The sequence below is a fragment of the Saccopteryx bilineata genome, chromosome 3 (genome assembly GCF_036850765.1).
Source record: "Saccopteryx bilineata isolate mSacBil1 chromosome 3, mSacBil1_pri_phased_curated, whole genome shotgun sequence".
Classification (NCBI taxonomy): Eukaryota; Metazoa; Chordata; class Mammalia; order Chiroptera; family Emballonuridae; genus Saccopteryx; species Saccopteryx bilineata.
The window spans coordinates 292,761,203-292,778,474 of NC_089492.1; the positions used below are offsets into that span (position 1 = coordinate 292,761,203).

The following is a 17,272-nucleotide window of genomic DNA, read 5'->3' on the forward strand; positions in this document are numbered from 1 at the left end:
CGCGTTTCCGGCGCGCTCACCGGAAGCTGGCGCCGTTGGGGATGCTCTTGCGTTCTGCGTCCCCGCGAGTCAGGTCTCTTGTGTTGTTTTGGCTGCAGCTTTCTGGGTCTTGTCCCGTGAGGTGGGCGCGCGGCTAAGAGAGCACCGAAGCGACGGGGCTTGAGAGCGCGTCTGGGCAGGATGCCCGAGATCAGGGTCACCCCCCTGGGTGAGTAAGGGGCGCTGTGACGGCGTCGGTGGTCCCCGGAGGCCGCAGTCCCGCCCGGCTCAAGCCGGGCGTGGAGGGACGTTGGGGGGATGGCCTTAGGCTTGCTTCTTGGCCTGCTGCTATGCAGGGTCCTCGTTTTTTCCTAAAAACGAGGTGAAGACGAGATCGCCTAAAGCGGGCCCTGGGCGACGCCGCGGCCGCATTGCCCCTTCCGTTGCACGTGGACTGATGCTCAGGCCGCCCTTGCTTCCCCCCTTCCGCCTCCCCTTCCTCACCGTTCTTTTTCTCCCGCCTTCTCCGTCTGTCTCGCGCCTGGCTGCCTGCAGCCTCCCATCTACCCAGCTTGCCCGTCTACCATTAGTTTAGCCCTTGGTTTACTTGACTTCTGTAAATTAAAAAAAAATACACGTGCACTTTTCAAAAAAAAAAAATTTATTGATTTTTAGAGAGAGGAGAGAGAAAGGGGTGGAGGAGGAGCAGGAAGCACCAATTAGTATAGTAGCTTCTCATATGTGCCTTGACTGGGCAAGCCCAGGGTTTTGAACTGGCAACCTAAGCATTCCAGGTCGATGCTTTATACACTGCGCCACCAAACGTCAGGCACACGTGCACTTTTAAAAGCCTGAACAGTATGAAGCAAGAAAGATCACTCAGCATCTAGGGTCCCAGAAACAACTGGGGTTGTCATTTTGGTGGCCACCCTCCAGATTTCTCTGGATGTTTTTCCTGTACACATGACATGCGCTGTTCCAACACCTACCTTCTTCACTGGGCTGTGTGTCCGCAGCGTCTTCTCTTTCAGATGCCCTACGCACCTCTCATGTCCTTCCTCATGGTGTGAACTCTTCCTCAGACTCAGTAGTGACTCTGAGTTAACAGCCACATTGACAGCGAATTCCCCTGCCTTTGCCAGCTCACCTCCATATGCCCTACCTCACCCATGGTCTCTTTTTTTTAATGTTTTCTAATTTTTGTGAGCAGTATATTACTCCCATTTTACTTTATTTATTTATTATTATTATTATTATTATTATTTTTTTTTTACAGAGACTCAGTCAGAGAGAGGGATAGCTAGGGACAAACAGACAGGAACGGAGAGAGATGAGAAGCATCAATTATCAGTTTTTCGTTGCGACACCTTAGTTCATTGATTGCTTTCTCATATGTGCCTTGACCGTGGGCCTTCAGCAGACCAAGTAACCCCTTGCTTGAGCCAGCGACCTTTGGTCCAAGCTGGTGAGCTTTGCTCAAACCAGATGAGCACGCACTCAAGCTGGCGACCTCGGGGTCTCGAACCTGGGTCCTCCGCATCCCAGTCCGACGCTCTATCCACTGCGCCACTGCCTGGTCAGGCCCCATGGTCTCTTGTAGCTGTTGGCACAGGGTACCCTTGGGCTGCTGTGGCCCCATACCTGCTCCTGACCCTGGCTCCTCTCCAAGGGCCTCTGTAGGACCCTCCTTCCAACCCCTTTTCCATTTCGCTCCTTTCTCAATGCCTACTACCTTTAATCAGTCCTTATCTTTTGTGAACCCAGTCTATACCTGGGTGTGCCCCCAAGGTCACTCAGCCTCAGCATCACCAAAGCTAACTGTTTCTCTGCTGTCTCCCTTTGTCAGTTTCTGCCTTATGGGCTCCCTCCTCACCTGGGCCAGGTATGGAGAGTCTCCTAAGTGACCTAGGCCACAGGGCCTGTGCACATATACCCCCTTGGTGTGTCTGTCCCCCTGCTTGGAGGTCATAAGCCTGTATGGTTCTGGAAGTTTGTGTTCTCTTCTCTGCTTAACTTACCTCCCTGGTGCTCATCTCCACCTGATGCACTCCGTGTGTCTTGTCCGCGTGCTCATCATCTGTCACCTTGCCCTGGAACATGAGCTCCCTGCAGACAGGGTGTCTCCTTTGTTTTCTCCTGAGTCTTGCCCACTCCTGTGTGCCCTGGACTGTTTCCCATATCTCCTGCCCAGTTCAGGCCACTGTCTTTGCTCCCTAAGATTGTTGTGTTTCCTCTTGGGGGCACATGGCCAGTGCCTAGAGCTGGGATTTGAAATCTGGAAGGCCATCCTGGCCCCAGTGCTTTAAAGTCATGTGCATGGAGGAGGGGGTTGATCTCATGACCTCTGTGGCTTCACACCTCATTTGTAAAGGGGGGTCCTTCCCTCACCCACAAATGTCGGGAAGGCATATGAGCTGGCATGGCTCCAGGACTGGGGGGCCTAGCAGGGAACAGACAGCTCCAACCTTGCCCTTAAAAAAGCATATCCTTGTGAGAACAGGAGCAGGCCTATAAGAGACATCCAGGCCACCACTTGTTGCTGGGCTGCCTGAGGCGTGCAGGCCAAGCTGTTGGCTGGTGTCCCTCGCTGTTGCCAGGGTGACAGGCTTCTTGAAGCCAGCCCTCATCCCACTCTGGGTGTGGCGAAGTTACCCTGGTGTCTATAGTGCCAACAGAAGGTCAGGTGGCTGGCAGAGGCTTGTAGGGTTCAAGATGGGAAGCAGGCTATTCGCAGTCACCAGTGCCTGGAAGGTTGTAGTCCTTTCCTTCTGGGCCCCCGGGCCCCAGAGGAGGCTACAGGTGGTCATAGGCAGTGGCCAGGACGTGTCTTGCTGTGTGACTGGAGCAGTGGGGCAGCGCTTGGAGGTCAGGAACATGGATCGGACTCAGGTTCAGGCCTGGTCACGGTAGTTGATCATTGCTGGACATCTGGGGCCTTGTTTCCCCATGGCTAGGCCAAAGCCACAGGGGAACCTCTGCGGTGGTACCACCAGAAAGTACCTGACACCTCTTGGGGGGCAGGTCCTGGGGGAGGGGTCCCACAGCCCAGATGTGACCCCTCACCCAGGTTTCAGGAGGTGTGGTGAGGTCCTGCAGAGCACCCACTTGCCTCTGTTGGTGCTGGGACCAGTCCGGCACTTGTTACTCAGCTCTTGGCCTTTGAGGGTACAGGTGGGTCACAGCTAGTGGCTGCAACCTTCTTCCATCTCAGCCTGGGCAACACAGGGAAGGCCTGAGGCTGGAGTCATATTGGGGGAGGATACTTGGGCCAGAACTCACATGGGGTACTTGGTGCTTTATTTCTTCCATCTTCTTCCTGTATGCTTTTAGAGGTGGCAGTGTTCTCACCTCACATGTCCACACAGCAGGCATGGGGTTGTTTCCCAGTGCACTTAAGGGTCTGCAGGGCCAGGGACCCAGAGTGTCCGTGGAGGCCTGGGGCAGGCAGTTGGGCCTTAGCCTTGAGGTTGGGGCTGTTGCTTGCGGTGTGGGGAGGGGCAGAGGGCTCTGGGGGGAAGGAGGAAGGGTGTGGCAGCACCTCACCTGTCCCTGCAGGGGCTGGCCAGGATGTGGGCCGAAGCTGCATCCTGGTCTCCATTGGGGGCAAGAACGTCATGTTGGACTGCGGGATGCACATGGGCTTCAATGATGACGTGAGTCCTGTGAACGGGCTGCCTGAAGGCCACCCCGGGGGCTGGGGAGAGTCTGTCACCCAGCCTGCTCCTTTTTGAGGACCGTGGGACTCAGAGCCTCAGGCTCCGACCTATGAAATGGGGACACTTGTGGACAAGTGGGTAGTGTCGGAGGCAGGTGGGTCTGGGGTCACTGTATTTCTGGGCAGCCCCCCACCATCACATGACAGATGGGGTGCCCTGCATAGGGGTTGGTCTGTATAGAGAGGGGGCTTGTGGGCTTCTGCAGAGTTGTGTGGGGTGGGCTTGGCTTGGTTATTGGTTCCAGCCTTTGACTCCCCCTGTGCTCAGGGGCTGTGAGCAGTCAGCAGTCCTGGTGCAGCCTTCTGGACTGGGATGTTGGTGTCCAGTTACTCCCTGGAGCACTGGCTGCCCTCCTGTCACCGGGAGACCTGGGCAGCCGCTGCGTTCTGATGCTTGCTTTTGACTTTTCAGAGGCGCTTCCCCGACTTTTCCTACATCACTCGCAATGGCCGGCTGACCGACTTCCTGGACTGTGTGATAATTAGGTGGGCCCCCATCACAGGGCTGCTGATGACAGTGCTGTACTGTGCTGGCTCGAGCCTTCCCTACCTCCAGGACCCTCAGGAGCCTAGGAGAGCTGCTCTGGGCCTGTGGAGGCTGCAGGCCATGGGGTGTCGCTGGCCTGGGCCCTGTCCCAGGTTGCCTTTGTGGCTCACCTCTAGGTCTGACTCTGCCCACCTCTGGATGCTGGCTCTAGTGGTGGTGTCTGTTTGTGTGGTCGCAGTGTTCATGGCTGCTGCTTGGTAGACTCTAACCAGCCCTGTGAGGGTCAGGGGTGGACAGTGCTGTGCCCCTCAACTGTTGTGGACGAGAGCCTAGGTGCCCCAGGAAGATGAGGTTGTGTCAGGCCTCCAGATGGTGGGCTTTAATGGGCCCATCTACAGCAATGACTGTCCTGCCCCCGCCCCACCAGTCCTCAGTTCTCGACGAGCTTCCCAGATGATCTTGTCTGTCCTGCCCCTGACCTTCAGGTTTCCCTGCCCGGCTGAATGGGGCCCCGCCTTCCCTCCTCTCCCTCATGCTCCACCTAGATAGTCACAAACCTTTCTGGGATCCAGCCTCTCACAACCCCAACCTTCACACCGCCTGGATGACTACAGCAGCCTGCTGCTGGTTCCTCACCACTGCAGCCAGAGGTGCCCTGTGTCATGCCCCATGCTCAACTGCTCTGAGGATCCCTCCTAGACAAGGACTTGCGCTTCTGCATCTGCCTCAGCTATGGGCTGGCTTGGCACTGCTGTTCCCACTGCCCCAGTGCCCTTCCAGGCCTCGTATCTCACATCCTTTTTGCTTTGGTACACGTGCCATGGGGGCCTTGGCCACCCACCAAAGATGGCAGCTCTGGTACACTGTCCCTTTAGTTGCTTCCCATTTCTTCAGGGAACATGTCACCCCCTGGTACACATTTTAGCTACTTACTTGCTTATTGCTAAACTAGATGTTTAGACTGTAAGGTCCAGGAGGACGGGAGTTTCTGTCTGTTTGCTCATTCCATTCCACACTCACTGGTGCTCAGGACAGTTCCTGATGCACAGCAAGCACTCAGCGAGGGAGCGAATGAGTGAGCAGGCAGGTTGATCCTGGTGTGGAGGGTCTCTGGAGGGGTGGGGTGCAGTGGCCTGCTAACCATGCTGCGCCCCCAGCCACTTCCACCTGGATCACTGCGGGGCACTGCCCTACTTCAGCGAGATGGTGGGCTACGACGGGCCCATCTACATGACCCACCCCACCCAGGCCATCTGCCCCATTCTGCTGGAGGACTACCGCAAGATCGCTGTGGACAAGAAGGGCGAGGCCAACTTCTTCACCTCCCAGATGATCAAAGACTGTATGAAGAAGGTGGTGGCTGTCCACCTCCACCAGACGGTTCAGGTCAGGTCTGGCCAACCCCGTGTCTCTGTCAGTCACTTGGGGCCACCTGGAGGCAGCAGAGGGCCCAGCCCAGATTCAGCATTTGGTGGGAGTGGAACAGGCTTGTGGGACACTTCTGCCACCTGAGCATAATGGAGCTCTGATGTGCTGACCCGGGGTAGGGAGTGGGGCAGTACTGCATGGTGCTGGGCTCTGGGCTTTGGGATCCCTCTCAATAACTGCTGTGTGTGGGTTCCGGGGGAGGTAGAGGGCTGAGAGCATGTGAGACATTGATCAGAGGTGTTGGATCTGTTCATTTCTCCTTGGAGTTTTGCTTGTTAGTAGGTGTCATCTTGGGTCATTTTATCCTGGTTGAACCTTCTGTAAATGTGGAGTGTTTATGTTGCCTATCTTAAGTAATGCTTTTCATCTTAAAGTCTGTTTTTCTGGTAGTATGCTGACACCATTCTCACTTCCCCCACCTTCGGTTAATGTTTGCATAGTATACATTTTTCTATCCTTTTACTTTCAGCTTTTCTGTATCATATTTTAAATGTGGTTCTTTAGTATGTGGTTAGAGTGTTATGTTCTGTTTTTAATTTAACACTTTTCTTTTAAGGTTTTATTTATTGATTTTACAGAGCGGGGAGGTGGGTGGAGCAAGAAGTAGCAACTCAAACTTGCTTCACTTTAGTTGTTGATTGCTTGTTGCTTGTGTGTGCCCTGACTGGGCAAGCCCAGGGTTTTGAACTAGTGACCTCAGCATTCCAGGTCGTCTGTATACTGTGCCACCAAAGGCCAGGCTGTGGTTAGGACTTTTTAAAATTCAACCTGCTACCTGTTCTTTAGATGAGCATTTATTTTTTTATTTTTTATTTTTCTGAAGTTGGAAACGGAATGGCAGTCAGACAGACTCCCGCATGCGCCTGACTGAGATCCACCCAGCATGCCCACCAGGGGGCGATGTTCTGCCCGTCTGGGGCGCTGCTCTGTTGCATCCAGAGCCATTCTAGTGCCTGAGGCAGAGGCCACAGAGCCATCCTCAGCGCCCGGGCCAACTTTGCTCCAATGGAACCTTGGCTGCGGGAGGGGAAGAGAGAGACAGAGAGGAAGGAGAGGGGGAGGGGTGGAGAAGCAGATGGGCACTTCTCCTGTGTGCCCTGGCCGGGAATCGAACCCGGGACTCCTGCATGCCAGGCTGATGCTCTACCACTGAACCAACCAGCCAGGGCCTAGATGAGCATTTAGATTCTACATTTCGTAAGGGAACTTGGGCTTGGCTGTGCTGTCATCATTCACTTCCTATATCTTGTATACTCCACGATTTTTCTTTTTCTTTTTTTTTCTTTACAGGAAGAGAGAAGAGAGAGTCAGAGGGATAGACAGGGACAGACAGACAGGAATGGAGAGATATGAGAAGCATCAATCATCAGTTTTTCATTGCGACATCTTAGTTCATTGATTGCTTTCTCATATGTGCCTTGACTGCGGGCCTTCAGCAGACCGAGTAACCCCTTACTCGAGCCAGCGACTTTGGGTCCAAGCTGGTGAGCTTTTTGCTCAAAGCAGATGATCCTGCGCTCAAGCTGGCAACCTCCGGGTCTCGAACCTGGGTCCTCCGCATCCCAGTCCGATGCTATATCCACTGCGCCACTGCCTGGTCAGGCGATTTTTCTTATCTTTGCTGCCTTTTTTGGATTGGTTTTTGATTTTTTTTTTTTTTTTGAGAAAGAGAAAGGAGAGAGATGGGAAGTATCAACTCGTAGTTGTATCACTTTAGTTATTCATTGATTGCTTCCCATGTGGGCTTTGTTGGGGACAGTCCAGCTGAGCCAGTGACCCCTTGCTCAAGACAATAACCATGTGAACATGTTAGTAACGCTATGCTCAAGCCGGTGATCCTGCGCTCAAGGTGGTGACCTTAGGGTTTCGAACCTGGGACCTCAGCGCACCAAGTTGACACTCTATCCATTGTGCCACTACTGGTCAGGCTGGATGGATTAAAAAAATATTCTTGTTCTCACCCTGGCCAGATAGCTCGATTGGTTAGCGCATCATCCTGATAAGAAAAGGTTGGGGGTTCGATTCCCTGGTCAGGGCATGTTACAGGAATAGATCTATGTTTCTGTCTCTCTTTCTCTCTCTTTTTTTCCCTCCCTCCCTCCTTCCCTACCCTCTCCCTTCCTTCTTCTTTTTCTAAAATCAGTCAATACATTTTTTTAAAAAGATTTTATTTGAAAAAAAACTATTTCTTGTTTTATTTGGTTAGTAATTATATATTCTAATTATTTTAGGGGTAGACATAACTAAATGTATCCACGACAACAAACGTCTAAGATACTTGATCTTTCCTGGATAGTACAGGGGTCTTAACATTTTCAGCTTGTTTAGCCCCCCCACCCCCAACGCATAGGCTCTTGTTTCTGTGTTTTAACTCCCTCAGTTGATATTAGCCTGGCAGAGTGTTGGTGTGCTGGCTGGCTCTTCACACTTCTTGCTGTTCTTATCTATCTGTGGTCCTTAACTGCTTCTTTTTTCAAGTGAGAGGAGCGGAGATAGACGTCCGCATATGCCCCGACTGGTTTCCATCCGGCAATCCCCATCTGGGGCTGATGATCAGACCAACTGAGCTGTCTTCAGTGCCCCGGGCCAACACTTGAACCAGTCGAGCCACTGGCTGTGAGAGGGAAAGAGGGGGAGAGAAACAGTTGGGTCACTTCTCATGTGCGCCCTGACGGGAGATTGAACTCAGGATATCGCATACTGGGCCGACGTTCTATCCACTGAGCCAACCAGCCAGGGCCAGTCCTTATTTGGGATAATTTACCTTTTGCCTGAAGAACACCAGCATGGATCTGCTGGTGATGAATCTCAACTATTATTTGCCTGAAATGGACTTGCTTAACCCTCACTGTGGGAGGACTTTTTCATTAGGTACAGAATTCTAGGTTGGAAACTACTTCCTCTCAGTTCTCTGAATACGTCTTCCCAGCTGCTGCTTGGAAGAGAATCCTTTTCTTGGGCTCTGTGCAGGGCTCTTGGATCTGTGGCATGATGTCTTTTTTTATTTTTATTTTAATTCTTAAAATTTAAAAACAATTTTATTTATTGATTTTAGGGAGAGAGGAAGGGTGGGGGAGAGACAGGAACATTCCATCTGTTCCTGAATGTGCCCTGACCTGGGGATTGAACCTGCAACCTCTGTACCTTGGGATGGCGCTCCAACCAAACAAGCTATCTGGCCAGGGCTTTAATTTTGATTTTTAATTTATTGGGTTACCATGGTTTCAAGTGTCCTACTCAATACAATACCCTCGACACCCGCGTTGTGCCGCCCCCGTGCCCCATGCCAAGTTTCTTTCTACCCCATTTCCCCCCTTTGCCCTCCCCCACCTCCACCCCTCTTTTCCTCTGGCTATTGCTGTAATGTACCTGTGATTTTGGCTATTTCCTTCACCTTCTTTGTGCTGCGTGCTGCTCCGCCTGTTGCCCTGCAGCCTGGGGCTCCCTCTGTGAATGTCAGATATCTGCTAGTCCTCTGTCTGCCTTCTGTCTGTGCCTCTTGCTGGGTGCTGCCTTCTGTGTACCTCAGTTCGTAATTGTTTTTAGTTATATTTAATGGGCTGCTAAGTTTCTCCACTGAATTCTAGTTTGGGTTATTATAGTTTCTGGTCTTAGAATTTCCTTTTTTTTTTTCTTTTTGTATTTTTCTGAAGCTGGAAACGGGGAGAGACAGTCAGACAGACTCCCGCATGTGCCCAACCAGGATCCACCAGGCACGCCCACCAGGGGGCGAAGCTCTGCCCACCAGGGGGCGATGCTCTGCCCCTCCAGGGCGTCGCTCTGTTGTGACCAGAGTCACTCTAGCGCCTGGGGCAGAGGCCAAGGAGCCATCCCCAGCGCCCGGGCCATCTTTGCTCCAATGGAACCTCGGCTGCGGGAGGGGAAGAGAGAGACAGAGAGGAAGGAGAGGGGGAGGGGTGGAGAAGCAGATGGGCACTTCTCCTGTGTGCCCTGGCCAGGAATCGAACCCTGGACTTCCGCACGCCAAGCCGACGCTCTACCACTGAGCCAACCGGCCAGGGCCAAGAATTTCCATTTTTTTAAAATTAGTTTCTGATTTTATTGCCAACATTCTGAATCCTATCTTTTATCTCTGGATATACTAATTACCTCCTTTTGAAGTCTCCATCTGAAAACTGAGAGCTCTTGAGTCTGCCCCTCCGGGCTGCTGTTTCTCTTATTTCCAGCCCTGTTGTCTCATCTCTTGTGTTGAGTTGCTTTTGGTTGAAAATGACATCTTCTGTGAAAAGCAGGAAATGAAAGGCCTAGAACAACATCATCCACTTGCGCGCACTGCCTCCCCAGTCTTCCTCTTCCAGTCCCTCTGCTGTTCTTGCTTGACTGACTCCACCCAGCACCACCACCGCCCTGACTCAGCCCTCTCCTCCCAGGTGGATGAGGAGCTGCAGATCAAGGCCTACTATGCAGGCCATGTACTGGGGGCAGCCATGTTCCAGATCAGAGTGGGCTCGGAGTCTGTGGTCTACACGGTCAGTGGAAGTGTTCAGGGCACGGGAAGGCTATCTGGGCCGGGGGGGGGGGGCGGGGGAGGAGGCGCCTACCTTAATGCTGCTCTTCTGCAGGGCGATTACAACATGACCCCGGACCGGCACCTGGGGTGAGTCGGATGGTGTGTTGGTTTCATCTTGTGAAGTCCCCGTGGCCCAGGAGTGCATTGACCTTCAAGGGTGTACTAGGTGCCTGAGCACCGTCAGTGTTTCCCATGTGTCCCCGTGTAAGGCAGAGTCTCTTCTACTGTCTTCTTCCCTCGAGTGCTGCTCATAACATTCTGTGGCCTGGGCCTGTGCAGGGGAGGCTGCCAGCCAGCAGTCCTAGAAGGCCTTGGCTGTGAACAGGGCTGGGATCCAGTTTGTTGCTCCCAACATTGTGGCCATGTGGACTGTCCACCTCGGGCCTCACCCACTCTGTTCCAGAGCTGCCTGGATTGACAAGTGCCGCCCCAACCTGCTCATCACAGAATCCACGTATGCCACGACCATCCGTGACTCTAAGCGCTGTCGGGAACGAGACTTCCTCAAGAAGGTCCATGAGACGGTGGAGCGTGGTGGGAAGGTAGCCATTTCCATCAGGGACATTAGGCAGGGCTCTGGACTTTGTGGCCAGGGGCCAGGTGCTGTGATTCTGGGCTTGCTGAGCATTGGGAAGAGCTCCACAGTGACCTCTGTGGGGCACTGGTTTTCTCTCACGGCTCAGGTCCTATCACAGGACTGACCAGAGCATCTACCAGGGACCCCTGTGGAGGCAGGAGTCGGGGCAGAATGTGGCTGGGGCCTCCAGCTCTCAGGGATGGCTGGCCATGACCTCTCAGTGGATGTGGCCTCTGGCTATAAGAGCTGCCAGTAGGGCCCATCTTCATAGCAAGCTGCTTCCTGACAAGGTGGCCACAGGGAGCAACTGTCCACCCACTGTGCTCAGATGTTGGCTTGACCTGGGTGGGCAGTGTGGCCAACATCTGAGCCATGGCTTCCACCCATGCCAGTCTTGGCCCCTGCTCCATAGGTGCTGATCCCTGTGTTTGCACTGGGCCGTGCTCAGGAGCTGTGCATCCTGCTGGAGACCTTCTGGTAGGTGCTGCCACGATAGCAGCCGGGCTCCTGGCTGGAGGGGACAGTAGAGAGCAGGACACCCGATGGCTGTGGGGGTGCTGCCTTACTCAGGCCTGTTAGTGGTACACGGGCACCACCCTCTTGCACTGAGCCTCCATACACGTCAGCTCCAACACTTTATAGAAGGACACCTGGCTCAACCCAGGCTGCAGGTCTGGGGCTGACACAGCCAGTCCCACCCTGCATCTCCTCCTGGGTGGCCCCCTCACTGTCCACAGGGAGCGCATGAACCTGAAGGCCCCCATCTACTTCTCCACGGGCCTGACGGAGAAGGCCAACCACTACTACAAGCTCTTTATCACCTGGACCAATCAGAAGATCCGGAAGACCTTCGTTCAGAGAAACATGTTTGAGTTCAAGCACATCAAGGCCTTCGACCGAGCTTTTGCTGACAACCCGGGTCCAATGGTGAGGCCCTAGTCAGGATGGGTGGATGTGGCCATCTGTGTCTGCTATAGTCAAGGTTTGCCACCAGGCTGGAGCATGGGCTGGCACTGGGTGTCCACATGTGCATTCCTCCTACATGTCTGGTGCCTGCCAGGGATCCCTGCCTGTGGTCACCTGGGGGGTGGGCTGCACCCATGATTGGGGAGAGGCGAAGGTTGGGGGTGAGAGGGGCTATGGTGGGTGCAGCAGAAGGCTTTGAGGGTGGGGGAGGGACCAGGCTTGCTGTGGAGCCTGGTCCTTGGGCAGTCGTGGTGTGGGCTGCCCTGACTGTCCCTGTGGCCACCCCCCAGGTCGTGTTTGCTACACCGGGAATGCTGCATGCTGGCCAGTCCCTGCAGATATTCCGAAAGTGGGCAGGAAACGAGAAGAACATGGTGAGAGGTCTGGCCCCAGGACAGGGTTTGGATGGCCACTGAGGTTGAATAGTGGTGGGGGGCAGGGGCTCCCCTGGCTTGGGGATACTGCTGTCAGGAGGGGCTCAGTACCCTGGGACCTGGTGTCTGACCTAGGCAGCTCAGACTGCCACTTTGTCTGTACTGGTCAGGATTCCCCCTGTCCTGAGTAGAGGTCATGGTGGTCAGGCCTGGACAGACTTGAGCCCAAGACCTCTAAGGCCACCTGAATCTGCAGTGGGGCCAGCAAGGGGAAGGGGCTTCCACCCATGGTTCAGAAGAGCAGAAAAGTGGGGTGGGAGTGTCCAGAGAGGAAGTCCTGAGGTAAGAGGCCCTAAGGCAGGTGTGTGTAGTCCCTGACGGTGGACACCAGCTCTGTCCTTTTTTTCCCTGCAGGTCATCATGCCTGGCTACTGTGTTCAGGGCACTGTGGGCCACAAGATCCTCAGTGGACAGCGCAAGCTGGAGATGGAAGGGCGGCAGGTGGTGAGTGCCACCCTCCCCCAGCTCCTAGGGCTCCTCAGGTAGGTGGTGACGTCCTGTGCATTGTGCCACTGCAGCTAGAAGTGCGGATGCAGGTGGAGTACATGTCCTTCAGCGCCCACGCGGATGCCAAGGGCATCATGCAGCTGGTGGGCCAGGCAGAGCCCGAGAGTGTGCTGTTGGTGCACGGCGAGGCCAAGAAGATGGAGTTCCTGAAGCAGAAGATTGAGCAGGAGTTCCGTAGGCAGCCTGGGAAAGGGGTGGGGGGTGGGCTCGCCAGGGCAGGGGGATGTGGGCAGGGGCCACTCACAGAGTCAGCAAGGCAGAGCCAGCCAGCCCGCCCTACTGACTCTCTCTTTGCCCCTCATCCTAGGAGTCAGTTGCTACATGCCGGCCAATGGAGAGACGGTGACGCTGCCCACAAGCCCCAGCATCCCTGTGGGCATCTCACTGGGGCTACTGAAGAGGGAGATGGCACAGGGTACACAGGGCAGGCATGCTTGGGGCAGGGTGGGGCCAGGCAAGGGGGCCTGACCACTCTGATCCTTGTCCTTCTATCAAGGGCTGCTCTCTGACTCCAAAAAGCCCCGGCTCCTGCATGGCACCCTGATCATGAAGGACAGTGTGAGTGCGCAGGCAATCGTGGGGGTGGGGGTGGGTTACGGGGTTCCCACACTGCCTGACCTGCCTCTGCCCCTCAGAACTTCCGGCTGGTGTCCTCAGAGCAGGCCCTCAAGGAGCTGGGCCTGGCCGAGCACCAGCTGCGCTTCACCTGCCGTGTGCACCTGCACGATACACGGAAAGAGCAGGAGACAGCCATGCGTGTCTACAGCCACCTGAAGAGGTGAGTGCCAGCTGGCCTCTTCTGGCTCTGAGGGGCGGGGTGCAATTGGCCTGGAGGTGGGGGTCTCACCATGCCTCCCTGCAGCCTCCTCAAGGACCACTGTGTGCAGCACCTTCCTGATGGCTCTGTGACTGTGGAGTCCATCCTCATCCAGGCTGCCGCCCATTCAGAAGACCCAGGCACCAAGGTGCTGCTGGTCTCGTGGACCTACCAGGTATGTAGCAGGACCTAGGTCTTACACCTGGCAGTGGGTCAGGACAGGCGGGGCCATCCCATCATCCTGAGCTGCCTGGGTGGGGTGGGGTGGTGAGGAGGGGACAACAGCCCCTGGTATCCTGTTGTAGGATGAAGAGCTGGGGAGCTACCTCACATCCCTGCTCAAGAAGGGTCTGCCCCAGGCTCCCAGTGGAGGCAGCTGACCACCAGCAGGCCACACTCCTCTTTCCTCAATCAGAGGAACCTGGGCTTTGGCTCTAGGATGGTGTGTGTGTCCTGGTCTTCCTTCTATGGATGTGCAGCCCACACCTGGCCACAGACTTCATCTTTGGAGATAATACCAGTGTCACGCTTCTGCCTAAATAATCATTTTTGGTGGAAGAAATAAATAGCCCTTGAGGCCTCTTCACATTTTATTTCTACTTCTGGGCAACTTCAAGTAAAAATAGAAGGAAAGGCTGTTTGTGTTCCCGTCTTGATGCTCACACCTGGCTCTTGTGCCTACCGTGTGGCAGCCCACTTGAGGCAGAAGGGTACCCAGGGCAGTGGAGACTTGGGGAGGTAGTAGGCCTGTTGTAGCCCCAGGGAGCCGAGTGCTCGACAACATAGGGCATGTGGTATGCAGAGCTGGGCAGGGTCCAGTGGCCTGCCTTAGGGAGTGGAGCCAGGGCTGCCTTGACCTTGACTGGGGATCATCTGTGACTTCAGTGCTGTAGACCCTGCAGACCACATGAAACTGGAAGCTTTGGGGCTGCTGGAGGCAGGACTTGTGGACAGATCTTAGGTCAGCTTGGAGACAGGGAGTTCTCTGCAGGGGCTGGGAAGCCCCTGCTCAGTTCTAGGAGCCTCCCCTCTTAGAGGGAACTTGGGAACTTGTGGGCTATGGGCTGAGGGGTCTGTGGCCCTGAGAGAACTGGGCACCTCACTCAAGGCCACCTGCCTTTAGGTCACTGGTTTCCAGCTGGAAGTCTTCTGGCCAAAGTGGGGCCTCTCTGCCCCCGGGGCCCTGGCTTTATTGCTCAACACAGGCTGGACTCCCAGCTGCGAGAATGACAGATGAGGACTGACTGCACTGCCACCAAGGACCCAGCCTGGAGAGGGGGTCAATCAGTGGGGTACAAGCAGGGACCTTGGGCTACCACCTCTTACCGAGGCACGCATATAGCACTGACTTCAGGAACAAGCCTTGGGCTGGAGCCACACGGGTCTGATGCTTGCCCAAGGGGTCGCAGCTCTCCAGAATCATCTTCACCTGAGCAGGTGCCAAAGCCCCCAGCCCCACAGCCACCAGAATTGCTGTCATCCTCCGCACCTGCAAACCAAGGCCAAGATTGCCACTGTGGTCGGAGCTGCCCCCTCCCCAGGAGAACCCCAGAACAGAGCCCACCTGCCTGTACAGGAAGGATTGGCTCTCAAATTCCAGGTTCCAGAACCGCAACCTCCTGGGAACACAGGCACCCTGTGATGTCCGGGTCATAGGGGAGCCCCAGCCCAGTTTGGCCCCAGACAAGGGAAGTGGGCTGGGCTGGGCAGGGCAAGGGACCTGGAAAGACTGGTGCCCACCCTCTTTCACCTTAGGGGATTCCCCTGACCACCCTACCCCTAAGGGAAACCAGTAGGAGAGATTTAAAACCAGATAACTAGCACTTGTGAGAGGGAGGGACAGCAGACTTCTGGGAGCCTTGCTGTGGGGGCAGGGCCCTCAGAGGAGCTAAGGTCCTAGTATTATAGTCTCTGGGGCAGCTCACTTGCGAGAGCTGACTGTAAAGAAGTCCCTCTTCCCTTCAGTGCTGACCCAAACTAGGAAGATTCTAGAAGTCAGCAGCTGCCATGTGGCCGGAGACCCTTGGGGCAGTGCAGTTAGCAGTGGAACCAATCCCATCAGGCTGTGCTGGAACCACTGGCCTGGTGCTTCTTCCCCAGTGGGACCTTTTCAGCAGCTGGCAAGATCCATCCACTAGGCAGTGAGCTTTGGGCAAAGCTGGGAGTCCTCAAAGAAAGGCAGCATTCTGTTCTGTTCCCTAGCTTGGGGGGTGGGGCACAGCTGCAGGTTCCTGGGCACCCAGTGTGCTCTCAACAGGTGCCCAGGACATCCTGCTTCTGCACTGCCCTCACCAGGAAAGGTGCTGGAGTTAACTCCAGCCCCCACAGCCTCCATACCAGCATGCAGGCTGCCTCTCACCTGCCTTCCTCAGGGAGGATAAAGGGGCTGGCTGAATCAGGAGACACAGAGGCTCTGCGCAGTGTGCGCACTGAGCTAATGGATGGGCTGCCAGCCGACTGGAAGGCACTGAAGTCATGTGTCCCCAGGAGGTGTTGGGCAGCCTCCTGCATGGCAGCCAAGTCCAAGCCACTATAGGAAACCAGGTGAGAGTGATCAGGAGAAAGTGGCCAGCCAGGGGGGCCTGGTAAACCCACCCCCACCCCCAAGTCACCGTCACACAACCCCACACTCACTCTGCCCGCAGCGCCCAGCATCGGTTTCGTTCAAACACAGATAGCTGGTCAGGCCTGGGGCAGCCAGTGGCCAGGCGGTACAGGTATGTCCTGGATGTGGCGGAGTGGCGGGCATGGAAGTCACTGGGCACACGGAAGGCCTGCAGGACCCTGTGGGAGTAAAGTTAGGCACACTAGAGGAATGACTCCCAACCCCCACCCCCACTGCGCGCGCACACACACAAGTGATGCCTTGCTGTCAATCCTATTACTCCCAAAAAGTTCTGTCCAGACACACACTTCCTCCTGACCACCACCTCTACCCACAGTGGACAAGTGGGTTAGAGCAGAGACTGCACACCGGATAGCGGGGTGCCTCAGGTGGGTGTTGAGGGCCTCTGTCAGGACCTCAGGGGAGAAGGGCGGCTGGCCTGAGCGGCGCTGGACGTCCAAGTGCGCCGCGTTGCTCAGGGCGTGAACCCCAGCATCCGTTCGGCTGGAAATGATGAACTTGACCGGCAGGACCGATTTCAGCTTCTCTGCGGCCTCCTACGGAGACAAAGCCGCAGGCGGCGGGGCGGGCAGCTGCAGAGAGCAGACCCCATGCTTTCACAGGCGTGGGGCTCCCACAGGTCGCCCCCAGAAGTCGCCCTCCTCCGTCCTAGGCGACAGGCCGGTGGATCTCACCTCTAAGTAGTTCTGGACCCCGACAGCGCGCTGGGCGCCCCTGACAGCTGCGACTCCGCTGTGGGGAGAGGCGGGCGTAGGTCAGTGGAAGGAGGTCGTCCCGCCCGGGCCCCACCCTCTGCTGCAACTCAGCCATTCCTCGGCGTCGGGGCCAGAGACCAGACTTGCGGATCCTAAATATAGCTCCCGCCGTTGCCTCGCGCGCCAGCTGCCCTCAGAGATTAGCTCCGCGCGGCGCCGGGCTGCACGTGGGGGTCACGGGCACGGGGTGGGGGAAGGTCCGGGGTACGTACTTAAAGTCGGTGCCCACGTACTGGAAGTACACGAGGTAGCGCGCCCGCACCGAGCCCGCGGCCGGGACCGAGCCCATGGCCGTGCAGGACCGGACTGAGAGGTACTAAGAAGAGCGGGAGCTGCACGTGAACCCCGTGCGCGCTCATGCAGCCTGACTCGTCCTCCCGAACACGCTCCCGCGCCTGCGTCTTTGCGTTCGCCTGGCCCCGGCAGCTTTGCACACCCGCCCCACGGCCG

General features: G+C 55.8%; 2 protein-coding genes and 1 long non-coding RNA gene across 7 annotated transcripts; 1 reads left to right on the forward strand and 2 right to left on the reverse strand.

Moving 5' to 3' along the window:
* The first annotated feature begins 25 nt into the window (after positions 1-25).
* INTS11 (integrator complex subunit 11) lies at positions 26-14,034 on the forward strand. 2 transcript variants are annotated; one of them, XM_066270719.1, is made up of 17 exons: positions 26-208; positions 3,535-3,632; positions 4,107-4,180; positions 5,339-5,567; positions 10,001-10,099; positions 10,193-10,227; positions 10,544-10,682; positions 11,130-11,194; positions 11,455-11,644; positions 11,974-12,057; positions 12,472-12,561; positions 12,636-12,798; positions 12,932-13,039; positions 13,121-13,182; positions 13,260-13,402; positions 13,487-13,616; positions 13,747-14,034. In XM_066270719.1, the coding sequence occupies exons 1-17, from the start codon at positions 181-183 to the stop codon at positions 13,819-13,821; spliced, it is 1,812 nt and encodes a 603-aa protein (XP_066126816.1). In that variant the 5' UTR covers positions 26-180; the 3' UTR covers positions 13,822-14,034. The 2 variants fall into 2 exon arrangements, with proteins under 2 accessions (XP_066126816.1, XP_066126817.1); XM_066270720.1 differs by lacking the exon at positions 26-208 and adding an exon at positions 2,739-2,844.
* On the reverse strand, positions 8,095-10,537 carry LOC136331745 (uncharacterized). Its single transcript, XR_010730534.1, has 3 exons — positions 10,172-10,537; positions 9,720-9,849; positions 8,095-8,223 (listed from the first exon to the last, which is right to left on the reverse strand). It is a non-coding gene; the product is annotated as an uncharacterized lncRNA (long non-coding RNA).
* On the reverse strand, positions 13,633-17,257 carry PUSL1 (pseudouridine synthase like 1). Of its 4 annotated transcripts, none has more exons than XM_066270722.1 (8): positions 17,035-17,257; positions 16,742-16,799; positions 16,416-16,603; positions 16,076-16,225; positions 15,801-15,971; positions 15,006-15,060; positions 14,768-14,930; positions 13,633-13,691 (listed from the first exon to the last, which is right to left on the reverse strand). In XM_066270722.1, the coding sequence occupies exons 1-8, from the start codon at positions 17,109-17,111 to the stop codon at positions 13,678-13,680; spliced, it is 876 nt and encodes a 291-aa protein (XP_066126819.1). In that variant the 5' UTR covers positions 17,112-17,257; the 3' UTR covers positions 13,633-13,677. The 4 variants fall into 4 exon arrangements, 3 of the variants coding, with proteins under 3 accessions (XP_066126819.1, XP_066126818.1, XP_066126820.1); XM_066270721.1 differs by lacking the exon at positions 13,633-13,691 and adding an exon at positions 14,169-14,337; XM_066270723.1 differs by lacking the exons at positions 13,633-13,691; positions 14,768-14,930 and adding an exon at positions 14,169-14,337.
* Between the last annotated feature and the right edge of the window lie 15 nt (positions 17,258-17,272).